General features: G+C 36.9%; 1 protein-coding gene across 1 annotated transcript in view; it reads left to right on the top strand.

The window, feature by feature from the left end:
* The first annotated feature begins 788 nt into the window (after window positions 1-788).
* LOC103507995 (HEAT repeat-containing protein 5B) overlaps window positions 789-12,638 on the top strand; it is a 59,976-nt gene continuing 48,126 nt past the window's right edge. Inside the window, exons 1-9 of the mRNA XM_026822716.1 lie at window positions 789-1,070; window positions 2,249-2,410; window positions 2,728-2,939; window positions 3,402-3,553; window positions 3,787-3,981; window positions 4,221-4,387; window positions 4,997-5,255; window positions 6,078-6,218; window positions 6,759-7,009. Of these exons, the coding sequence (XP_026678517.1) occupies window positions 2,285-2,410; window positions 2,728-2,939; window positions 3,402-3,553; window positions 3,787-3,981; window positions 4,221-4,387; window positions 4,997-5,255; window positions 6,078-6,218; window positions 6,759-7,009 (1,503 nt within the window). The 5' untranslated portion in view covers window positions 789-1,070; window positions 2,249-2,284. The remainder of the gene's footprint in view (window positions 1,071-2,248; window positions 2,411-2,727; window positions 2,940-3,401; window positions 3,554-3,786; window positions 3,982-4,220; window positions 4,388-4,996; window positions 5,256-6,077; window positions 6,219-6,758; window positions 7,010-12,638) is intronic.

Raw genomic sequence — 12,638 nt, 5'->3', positions numbered from 1 at the left:
AGTGCCTAGAGGGGCTGTTAGGTTTGTATAGGCTTTAACAGGACTGGTTTGTATAGGCTTTAACAGGACTGTTAAACTAACAGGCTCTTGGTGGGCTTAAAAGAAGGTACCTAGGCGAAACTCAGCCTTTGTAGGTTAAAGAAGGACTCTTCAGTCCTATTTGCTCAATAACGATTTCTTTTGGGAAAAAATGTGAGCAGAGGAACAAAAAAATCTCTTGAGGTAGGTATTTTGTCCATATTAAACACTAGAGAAGAAGGTATACCGTACCTATACGAAAATATGGCGAATACTGTTCAAAATCGGGCAACTTTTTTTCTTGCATTTTTGGCTTTATCCAGTCTGTGTGACCTCCAGGATATTACAGGGTCCTGTAAGAAAGAGCACCCCAATCAATAAATTTTGATAAAGTAAGAGAAAAAAAATCACTTAAAAAATGGGAATAATTACGAAAATAGGTACCTAATAGATATTGAATAAAAATAAAATTCTTTTATATACAAATCAATTAGGAAATAGGGCTGAAATGTCTATTTTCTACTCTTCTTATTTTTTACTAGAAAGAGGTGCAAGGGGATGTTTTCTATCAGACCCAGTATAAAAATAACAAAAATCAAAATGGCCGCCAACTTGTTCTGTGAGCGACTCACGTTTCCAAAAACTTCAAGTTATCACTACTAGGTAGCGCCACTAACTGTAAACAAAATTTTTTACCCACGCATGCGCAGAAGAAATCAACAGAGAAAATTTCGAGGATTCGAGCCCAAAATGAAATCAATGGACTTGTCTTGAACATTTTTTTTTGAATTTCATTTTTATTTTTGTAAATTAATTTTTTAATTAATAATTAACCAGAAATGAATAATCTCATTCTTTTCACAAGGGTTTATTAATTGTCATAATGTATGTGTGTTAACGATTTTGTTATTCGTTCTATGTAAAACGTGTAAAGATTGAAACAGTTGTGGTAGGTTGTACCTATGAATCCTGTATCTTTGCTCATTAGTTGAAGATTGATAAGAAGAAAAATATGAATCACAAATTGTTTAATTGAAGATAACAACATCCAGGTACATTAAGCATTCCTTACTTTGAGCTCCAAATTTTTATACCTGAGATTCTTATGAATCCTGTTTGGGACTAATCTCATGTATTCTCAGAGATTAACTAACACTTTAACATGTAGATTGTATAAATTTTATCGGATACCCCAAGAATCAACACAAATGAACATGATTAATAAAATACAAAAAAAGCTAATAAAATATCACAATGAAAACTAGGGAAAGGTACTAGACAAAAACAACTCAATAGATGGGGACAAATTAATAATACCTACCCTACTTTAATAATTATATATAACAAAGCTCCATTTCTTTAAAGAGCTGTTGTATTGATTTAAAACGCCTTGCGAAAGGTAAGTAGTTATACAATATACAACAAACGAATCAATCGAAAACTTCCAAAAATCTCATGTGGTCCTATTGATTTAGAAGGTATGCAATGCGCTAAACAAATGGCCAAAAGTCTCTCTATTCTTTTTACCATCGGGTGGATTGTTGTAGGGGTGGGTTATCATCCGACCATCCAACCCTTGGACTGAAATTTAAAATAATAATAATAATAGATAATTCTTAGATAAAATAGCCAATTGGTCTATCACATTTTCCAAAATGCAGTATTTTCTTCATTGATAAAACTAAGGGTACCTAATACATGAAAATTCTGGTTCGATTCCCGGCAGGGGCGAAGTATTTTGGGTTCTGTACTTGAACTGGTTCTTAGGTGCTTTGCTTGAATCCATACACAAAGAGCCCACTCCGAGGCTTAGAGGCTAATGGCCTTATAGGTCGGTTAAGCATAATAAGAATCTAGTTCTTTAGGCCCAAACTTCATGCGGACATCTAGGAATACGTAAGCTCTAACCTCAAGTAAGATGTCCAGTATACTCGAAATCCTAGGATTCCTATTAAGAGTACTAAGTACCTTGGTACTTAAGACAAATCCAAATCAATCGTTCACCACTCATCATTACTGATCGTAATAAAAACATTGATTTATTGATTTGTCAAACATCTCTATAAACAGAACAACGCTATTTACCATCCAAATATCTCAATGAGTTTTTTTCTTTCAGTTTCATTTCATATTTTTGTAATTTTTGTCTGACGAGGTTAGGTATTTGTTTTTTATGTGCATACCTCAAAGACACTGCTTTGACAAAAGTAATCCATTTGTTTTTCCCCAGATTTCAGTAAGCAAGAACCCTTCCCCAAAGCAGACGATGGAGCTCAGTCATTCTCTCACGTTAAATGAGGAAGCCTTGCTTCAAATACCTGAAGCCCAGCAGCCAATGTTCATATTTGAATGGTTGAGGTTCTTGGACAAAGTTTTGGTTGCTGCTCAAAAGGTAAAATATCTTGTTTCTTATCCTCTTGATTTACTCTGGCTGGGGTAGTTAGCTTGAAGGGTCTGCCTTGTAAAAAATAGGTCATGGGTTCAATTTCCACTTGTAGTGGATTTTATCCTGAACAGATAAGGTTTGTTCTCAGAACAGCTGGCTTTCTCCTGTCCTGTCTTCCTTCCCTATGGTATGATAAGTCGGTCAATTTTTATTGAAATAAAGTCTGATCTTTGATCCTGAATGAGTAATATCACTGATGTTTTCTCTCAAAATTGAACATGTTGGCTGCAACATAATTAAAATTCTTTTAATTTTCTTTTCAGTCTGATATCAAAGGTTGTCAAAAGAAGTTAGTCCAGCAGCTAACAGATCTGATTGAGAAATCTCAAGGACCTCCCACCAGGAAACTTATCGCAAGCTGCTTGTCTACATTATTTAGTGTCGGAGACACATTTTTATTGTTTGACACCGTAAACAAATGCAACGATATTCTCAAGAATAAAGATGATTCCCCCAGCTTGGTCAATACAAAGCTGTAAGTTTATATTCCATTCATAGATTTGTAAGGGCTTAAACCCATCCTCCATATTCCAATTAAAGTCCACTAGTTTTGAGAAATTGGCCATTCAAATGTTAAGGTAGAAGAGCTTGGTGGATAAATACTTAGGTACATGGTTTGTATTTTTGTTCTGGCATTAGCCTTGCCAGGTGGCTTCCTTCTATTTGGGTTTCCTAATATTTTCTAAATTAATTTCAAGGAAATAAGCTGTTTTATGTTTGAAGAGCATTATGCAGATACATAAGTTGTACCTAATCTTCTTTTCTACCTAGTACCTATATTAAATTGTATTTGAGTGATTACTTGAATGGAGGGTAAGCTGCAATAATTTACTCAAATTGATATAATAATTATTATCATCTACCAAACCATATCAGCTAAATAGTCAGTAGAAATCTTGTACCTATTAATTTCATGTGACTGTCTGTTTGTTTTCAGAGCTGCAATGTGCTGTGTTGGTTCAATGTATGAGAAACTCGGCCGTATGATGGGGAGATCCTACGAGGAAACTGTGCATATTCTTATCAAGTCCCTCAAGAGTGCTGACAGTCAGACTCGAATTGCCATCATGCAAACCCTGGAGAAAATCTGCGATTTTTTTTAATTAAATTAAAATATTTCTAAGTTTGAAAAAAAAAAAAAAAAAAAAAATATTACTTAGTTTTGTCATGTGGAAAGTCATTTTTCTGTGCTAAATAACTTTACAGTCTCATCCTGACATATTTATACAAGATATTTTTATTTTAATCAGTCACAGGCTGGCAGCTTATTTATTTATTTGTTTTAGTAAATGTTTCTTCTAATATTTTAAATTTTGTTTGAGTATTACTATGGGACTGGTTTTATTTTCAGTGTCTCCTGGAAATGGTGAAACATGCCACAGACATGGAGAGCTTGGCAACCCTGTGTTTTCGAGCATTGGATGGATCAAACTATGAAGTCAGACTTTGTATTGCCAAGTTACTGGGTGCACTTGTTGCCTCTACACAGCATCAACCTAAAGGCAACACTCCCATGGGTAAGCAGAACAGAGAAACCATGATAAAAGAAATTAAAAAAAAAGTCGAAATAGAACTCTAGAGATGAGGAAAACATAGAGAGGGGAAAACATAGCAGTTTTACAGTGACATGAAACCCCTACTAACTACTAAACAAACCGGTCCTTTACAGCCTGATTAAAATAATCAAGTATTTATGGGTTTTAGATCATATTCCCCCCACCAGAAATTAACCATTTCTTCCTTTTTCTCATTTCAGTCTCACAACCAAGCAATAAGAACGTCAAAACAACAACATTGGAAGAGGCTTTGGGAGTGCTTCAAACTGGATTTCTCAAGGGTGGTGGAGGCTTTCTCAAAGGCACCGGAGAAATCATCAAAGGAACTGCCGGTGTTAATCGTGAAGTACGAGTGGGGGTAACTCATGTAAGTGTTTAATATCGTCTTTTTTATTGACTCCCAATGATTAAAGTGAGAGTTGATTTTTTTTTCTTTTTTCTCCAGAGGTTTGACAGAGGAACAAGGAACTGCCGGTGTTAATCGTGAAGTACGAGTGGGGGTAACTCATGTAAGTGTTTAATATCGTCTTTTTTATTGACTCCCAATGATCAAAGTGAGATTTGATTTTTTTTTCTTTTTCTCCAGAAGTTTGATAGAGGAAACTGTAACTACTGAGGTCTTATCGTCCCCAAACTGAAGAGAAAAAACTGACAGGATAGTAGAAAGCCAGCCGTTCCCAGAACGAACCTCATCTGTTTGGCAAAACGTTTGCCCCGGGCGGGAATGGAACTCACGACCACGCGCTTACAAAGTGGACACGCTACCTTCCAAGCTAACTGGTATCAAATGCTGGGAATTGACTATCAGGTCATTTTCCTCAAAAGCTAGCTTTGTAGTATTGTCTTTCATTATTGTCCTTTCCTATGCTGGTCCTTTTCAGTCCTATGCTGGTAGTATAAACAAGGTATATTCTTTTCTATTCTATTGTCTCCTCCATTTTCGCGTCTTTCATTCTTAACACTTCCATCTTCGCAGGCCTACGTTGAGTTCATCAAGATTGTTGGTGGGCCGTGGCTAGAACGTAACCTATCGCCGGTTCTGAATCACATCCTGGAATTGGTGGCCAAGGTGGCTCAACCCAAAGTTGCCACCAGTCACGTAGATGCTGTCTATTCCCGGAAATGCGTCAGCTTCATTTTAAGATCCGTGCTGGGAAAGCTGCTGAGTGAGAAAGCGCAAACTTCGGCCCTGAAAGAAATCACGCTGATTGTCACCAAACATTTGGCTGTAATGGGTAAGTGGCGGACCTAGATAATATTGTTGTTGTTTTCAAATGCTCACATGCTGTCTATTCCCGGAAATGCGTCAGCTTCATTTTAAGATCCGTGCTGGGAAAGCTGCTGAGTGAGAAAGCGCAAACTTCGGCCCTCAAGGAAATTACGCTGATTGTCACCAAACATTTGGCTGTAATGGGTAAGTGGCGGACCTAGATAATATTGTTGTTGCTCGGAGGTGACTATTAGGTCATTTCCCGGTAGATAATAATGTATTTTACCAGAGCTTTATTGAACGATTTTGTATTTTGTTTGCTTGTTACGCGATAACTCTGAAACGGTTAGTTCGATTTTAATTGAATTTTTCTTCATTTAGAAAATGGGCGTCTACGGGACCTTTGAAAGACCAATGTGCCCCAAAAACTAAGCAACGAGTTTTCTGTTCTTACCTACTTACCTACCACTAACTAAATGCGAACTAAATATTTTTCTTTCATTGTAGTTATAGACAGACAACTATTTTCCAATAAATTTCAACTTTTGTTAACGGTTAGTTCGATTTTAATTGAATTTTTCTTCATTTAGAAAATGGGCGTCTACGGGACCTTTGAAAGACCAATGTGCCCCAAAAACAGTTTTCTGTTCTTACCTACCTACCACCAACTAAATGCGAACTAAATATTTTTCTTTCGTTGTAAGTAGTTATAGACAGACAACTATTTTCCAATAAATTTCAACTTTTGTTCCCCCCTTAAAGTGCTTTAATACTACGGACGGTCGTTCGCGCTGCAATTTCAACTTTGAATGAAGCTTATCTGAACTGTTCCCAATTTCCTTCCCAGATGTGTCTAGTGATTCCAAGGACTACCACCAGGAGACAGCATTTAGTCAGCACCTGCTGGTGTGTGCCCTGCAGGAGATGAGCAGTCTAATATTGGGTCTGGGAACCACTGCTAACAATGTGCTCAGTGATAAATCTTGCAGTGAGTATCCTGGAACAGAATTTTTTCATGAAATTATCAATTAATATCAAAATACATTCCAAATAAAATAAGTTCCTTTTGTAGTTGATATTGAGCTTCAAAAAGTTACTCAGTCTTCATTAGAGTATGAAATCCGGTAGCATATAAATTCAGTGAAGAAGCTATATTTGTTTAAAATGCATTTGCAGGAATGACAGTAGTGAAGAGGCAGTAGTGGAATTGAAATGAAAAAGAGATTGTTAGGGTTAAAGAGAGAGCATAAGGTTTTCGAAAGGACTTTCAGCAAGCATCTATGGCTATAGCAGTGCAATAGTCCTAAACAAAAATGGACACGGCACACAAGGGATCAAGAAGAGACCGCCCTAACATAATCTATTGCTATAGCTCAACAAGTCAGATTATTACGGGATTTAGTCAGATTTATTACGGGATCAAAGATCAATCCAATACCTAGTATCCAGTTTCAGTGATCACTCAATCCCGACGAATTCTGATGTAGTAACCACCAGCCCAAGAAAATAACCATTGACTTTTCCCCAGATCTGCTCGAAACCGTGATGATCTCTCTGATTCACCCTTCGCAAGCCGTGCGCCTAGCATCAGCTTGGTGTCTGCGTTGCATTTGTGTAGCAGTCCCCTCCCAGTGTACGCCTCTCATTGATAGATGCATCGAGTGTATTGAAATGATGAAGAATTCGCCTGAGGCTATTTCCGGCTATAGTTATGCGCTGGCCGCTGTGCTTGGAGGGGTCAAACTGTCCTGTCTGGGTATTCCGCACACGAAAGGAAAAGTAAGTTGTTTTTTTGGGAAAAGTAGGTTGTTTTTTTTTTTTTTTTTTAGGGAAAAGTAAAGTTGTATTTCCTTTTGTTTTTTTTTTTTTTTTTTTTTTTTTTTTTTTTTTTTTTTTTTTTTTTTTTTAGGGAAAAGTAAAGGTGTATCTCCTTTCGTTTTTTTTTTTTTTATTATTATTTTTTGGAAACGGAACCGACATTGACGACGGGCCATCTTGGATTCGCTATGGTTTAGTACAGGCCCCATTTCAGTTCTTTCAGCTCGGTGCTTAGAGTTCGGGGTGCACTCAGCCTCGTGAGTACGATTGAGTAACTACTTTAATCGAGTAGCGACTAGTAGCGGCATTACCAGTGTAAAACGATGATACGAGTAGATGAAAATTCATAGTAAATGAGGCACTTAGTAATGCTGTGATACCTGCAAAAGTTGTGAAAAAGCTCTCAGCTTTACCACAAAGATTCCTGATTTGATTTGATAGTTTTATATCAGTTAGTCTCTGTATTGTTTTGTACAACGCTTATGGTACCTGAGATCAATCAGTGTGATTTCTCAATTATTTAGCCTTAAGATACCATGATAATCTTAAGGCTAAATAATTGAGAAATCACACTGATTTACAGTCTCATCCTGACATATTTATACAAGATATTTTTATTTTAACCAGTCACAGGCTGGCAGCTTATTTATTTATTTGTTTTAGTAAATGTTTCTTCTAATATTTTAAATTTTGTTTGAGTATTACTATGGGACTGGTTTTATTTTCAGTGTCTCCTGGAAATGGTGAAACATGCCACAGACATGGAGAGCTTGGCAACCCTGTGTTTTCGAGCATTGGATGGATCAAACTATGAAGTCAGACTTTGTATTGCCAAGTTACTGGGTGCACTTGTTGCCTCTACACAGCATCAACCTAAAGGCAACACTCCCATGGGTAAGCAGAACAGAGAAACCATGATAAAAGAAATTAAAAAAAAAGTCGAAATAGAACTCTAGAGATGAGGAAAACATAGAGAGGGGAAAACATAGCAGTTTTACAGTGACATGAAACCCCTACTAACTACTAAACAAACCGATCCTTTACAGCCTGATTAAAATAATCAAGTATTTATGAGTTTTAGATCATATTCCCCCCACCAGAAATTAACCATTTCTTCCTTTTTCTCATTTCAGTCTCACAACCAAGCAATAAGAACGTCAAAACAACAACATTGGAAGAGGCTTTGGGAGTGCTTCAAACTGGATTTCTCAAGGGTGGTGGAGGCTTTCTCAAAGGCACCGGAGAAATCATCAAAGGAACTGCAGGTATTGGGAGCTATGATAGTCATCGGAAAATGGTTCACAATTCAATTCAAACAACAAAGTGGTTCACAATTCAATTCAACCAACAACAAACCTCGATTCAATCCATAGATGTAGAAGGAAGTTCAATCATTTCTGGCGGACTAATACCGAAGATTTCTCCTGTTTTAATGCTCTGAAGGACTTGGGAAGGATTGTTGTGGATTCCTGATTCCTGAAGGCACCAATGCAACGCCAATGTGATGGTCTATGAAAGTCGACAAAGTTTGGTGGATGCTTTCGAAAATTGATTCAAAACAGTCAAAATTGGCTGAAAACATATTTTTAAAAAAATCATTCGATTGTACAAATCATTCGATTTCAGTACCAAACTTACAGACGAGTCTACAAATGCATTTAAAAATGTTGTTACTCTCTGAGAATGCTCAGAGGTTAACAAACACTTACATGAACTTGTAGACTCGGCTGCTAGATGTTGAGGTCTAAACAGTTTTGGTTGGTTTAAAACTTTTAAGAGGGGTAGAGTACCTTTTGATAAATACATATTGGCTTAATTTGTTGCGCTAAAGAAAGGAAAAATCTCTGAAAATGGGTCCACAAATGGATAATGGATTCCTATTTCTATGGTTGGTCCACATAATGTGGCTTTATTTACTTTTGAACTGTGGCATATTTTTGTCATGGGACTGTGTGACATGTGACTTTTGTGTTCAAATTTCTTAGGTACCTATGTCAAAAGCCTTTTGTAATTTTGTACCAACATTAAAACTGATGTCTTCTTCGATTACCTATACTTGTAAATAAATGCGTGAAAACGTGTAAAATTAATAAAAATAATAGAATTACTTCTTCGATCTTTTATTTCTTCCTTGTGCAGAACGAATTAAGAATATAATTTCAGGATTTTCAGAAAAAAATATTTTCTCCCAAATACCAGCCTAGTTAGTTTTGAGGGTAGCACGTCTGCCTTGTAAGCGCTAAGTCGTGGGTTCAATTCCCACCCGGGGCGGATTTTATTCTAAACATATGAGGTTCTTTCTCGGAACGGCTGGCTTTCTCTTATCCTGTCCATCTTTTCTCTTCGCTTTCAGACGATTAGACCCTAGCAGTTACAGGTACTTATATACCTACAGCTTAATCTGGGGTTAATTTCTTTTCTGTCAAAAGAGTCCACTGTCACTTAAATTAGTTGAGTTTTAAACTCAGGCTCAATTCAACTCCTGAATGGAACGATCTGATTGGCTAAAAAGTTTGAAATCAACCAATCAGAGTGCCAAAAATATGCTTTCTTCCTTTGTCGAATTGAAATCTGTCTACTTCATTATGTATGGAAGTAGCCAGAGGTCCTCACGGAAAATTGATCACAATTCGAAATCGGTTTAGATTTCGGCAAAATTCTCTCTTAGTGCATAGGCATTTAGAACATTTGGGGAATATTCCTACCAAAATTCAGCTTTCTACGTATTGAAGTTCTGGAGATAGAGCGATCAGTGGGTGAATGAATGAGTATAAGTAGTGCTTTATGTAGACTGTCAGCTTAGAACAAGTTGTTCCATTATACTAACAGTTTGCCCTACACGCCCTACACTTGAATTTAGACCACGCTACGCCACTGGTTTTTTCTCCTTGATTTTGTTTGGTTCCTTTTTCTGTTGGTTTCATTTCCTCAGCCATATTGGTTCTTCTTTCTATTTATTTTTCCAATCCTCTTCGTTTTTGTTTGTTGCCACCAGAAAGTTTGGTGTCGACTGTTGGTTCATTTTTATTTTCTTCCCATAAAAGTCGAGTTTTATTTGACTTGGGAGCTTGTTAAATAGCTCTTGCATTTTATTTTTGATCATTGCTTATTTTCATATTTTTCAAAATTAAATAAAAAACGTGTGATTCTTTTTTTATTCAAAAGTTATTCGTTTTTTAAAATGCAATACTAAAAAGTATATTCCTTATTTCAAAAGCTTCATAAAAGGTAGATTTTATTTTTTTGGTAAGAAATATTTTACTGGCCATTTTTTTGAACTAGAAATCCGCCCCGGGCGGGAATCGAACCCGCGGCCTAGCGCTTACAAGGCAGACGCACTACCAACTAAGCTAACTAGGCTGGCTATACATTTTTAAAACACGACCATAATTCTTTCCACTGTTACAGGAATCCGATTGTTGACACAATTCTTCGACAATATCGACAGTAGCAAAGTTCACGAGAGAAACCTTTCGCGGCAACTTTCTTCAAAGAAAACCCAAATTATCTTCAAGAAAAGGCAATAGAGTTACCCTCCAATAACCCGATCTCCAATTACTTGATCCGACATACCGATCGCTCGCCGATTCCCGGATCGCAAATCGTCACCAATCTGAGAGTGATGTTCGTTTTCGCTTTGAATGGATTCTTTTTGTGTGTTTAATGGCAAAAAGGTTTTTGCCATGGTTACAGTGGTTTCAGGATAGAAGAAATTGTCACTTGAAATGAGTTAATTTTTCTCCAAAATAAATATCTATTCTCTAGATATCATGCACTCCTAAAGAGGGTGATTATTGTTATGAGCAGCCATTTTTAGCGAAATCCCCCTTAGGGTTGAGCTATTCATTTTCTTTTCTTTTGTTTTTCTACTGCTTTGGTCATTAAACCATACAGAACATTTCAACATTGAATTCAATTTTGCATAATTCTTGTATAAAGTGTGTGATTTCTTTTTTTAAAAAATATTTTTGGATAAATAATCATTCGATTTTAAATTAGGTACATAAACAACATGTTTTGTAGAAATTACCGAACTGTAATTTTTCTAAAAAAAATCTTATGTACCTACTTACGAGTCTTGGAGTAAGAATTGAATATTTTCATTTTAAAATTCTATTTTTTGTTGAATTTAAAAAAGTTGCATTATTTTGTTCAATTTGTTGAATAATTTTAAACACACAACGAATGTGTTTGAATTTTGAAATATTTTTCTGTTTTGATATTTTTATTTAGAAGCCTTTTTCCTTTTCCCCCCTTTGACTGCAGAGTGGCTTTTCACCTAATATAACCTCTCTCTCTCCCCCTCCCTCCCTCCCTTCCTCTCCCTCTCTCTCTCTCTCTTTTAAAATGTAAAATTCTGGGGCAATTTCGCGTAAGTTTTGAACAAAAGTAGCAAGCAGCAACAGTAAGATGAGTACAAGAACCTAGTTACAGGGATTTTCGACCCTCGCCTAGTACCAACCCAAGAGAAAATAAGCAAACCATGCTAATTGATTGATTGATTAACAAATCAACGGGTAAAACCCATGTATATATTTTTTTTTTCTTCTTTTTTTACAATATCATGATTCTAGGTACTACCTATAAGATACATGGTAGGTAAAATAATTTCTTAAAATGTACGATAACATTTTGGTAAATAGTAGAATAGTATAAAGTGTGCTATATGTTAATAAATAAAAAAATGTTTATACTATTCTATTATTTACCAAAATTAAATATGAATAGAAGCGTCCTCAACGGAGCATTGACCATAGTACCGAACTTCGCAGAAAATGACGAAATTGAGCAGTGTATTTTTTTCTGCGATGGATGGTCAATGGTCGCAGTTGTGGTCAAGCGTCAAGTATGTACTTACTTATGGGTATGGCATTTATTGCGCATTGCATAGTTAAAAATAGATACACGGCGCTTATACAAAATAACTTTCCCATCCTTGGCACAAGCATTGCTTGTACAGAGAAGGCTGAATGACCCTAACTTGGTCTTTGGTTATTTGGTATTGAAATTTAACATGACTCTCAATAGCAGAGAACACTTACGTGTTCAACATTACACCCTGCCAGACAGACCAAGCGGAGGAGGCAAAGTGGACGATACAAGCAATGACGAGACGGCTCCAAGACAAGGAACTGGAAGACAGGGAGGCGTTCAAGAAGAACCTAACTATGAGGTACAGAGAAGGCTGAATGACCCTAACTTGGTCTTTGGTTATTTGGTATTGAAATTTAACATGACTCAACAGGTGCTAAGCAAGGTCGAACGTGGCACACTGACAGGAGGCTTCCACACAGGGAACACTTGTGTTAAGCTACGTCGAGCGTGGCACACTGACAGGAGGCTTCCACACAGGGAACACTTGTGTTAAGCTACGTCGAGCGTGGCACACTGACAGGAGGCTTCCACACAGGGAACACTTGTGCTAAGCAAGGTCGAGCGTGGCACACTGACAGGAGGCTTCCACTCAGGGAACACTTGTGTTAAGTAACGTCGAGCGTGGCACACTGACAGGAGGCTTCCACACTGGGAACACTTGTGTTAAGTAACGCCGAGACTTTCGGAACACTCGGTACAAGTTTCCGCCCCCCCC

Source organism: Diaphorina citri, unplaced genomic scaffold (genome assembly GCF_000475195.1).
Source record: "Diaphorina citri unplaced genomic scaffold, Diaci psyllid genome assembly version 1.1 scaffold358, whole genome shotgun sequence".
In the NCBI taxonomy this organism is placed as follows: domain Eukaryota; kingdom Metazoa; phylum Arthropoda; class Insecta; order Hemiptera; family Psyllidae; genus Diaphorina; species Diaphorina citri.
Note: the sequence above shows the minus strand (reverse complement) of the source record. Positions and strands in the feature narration are given on the sequence as shown.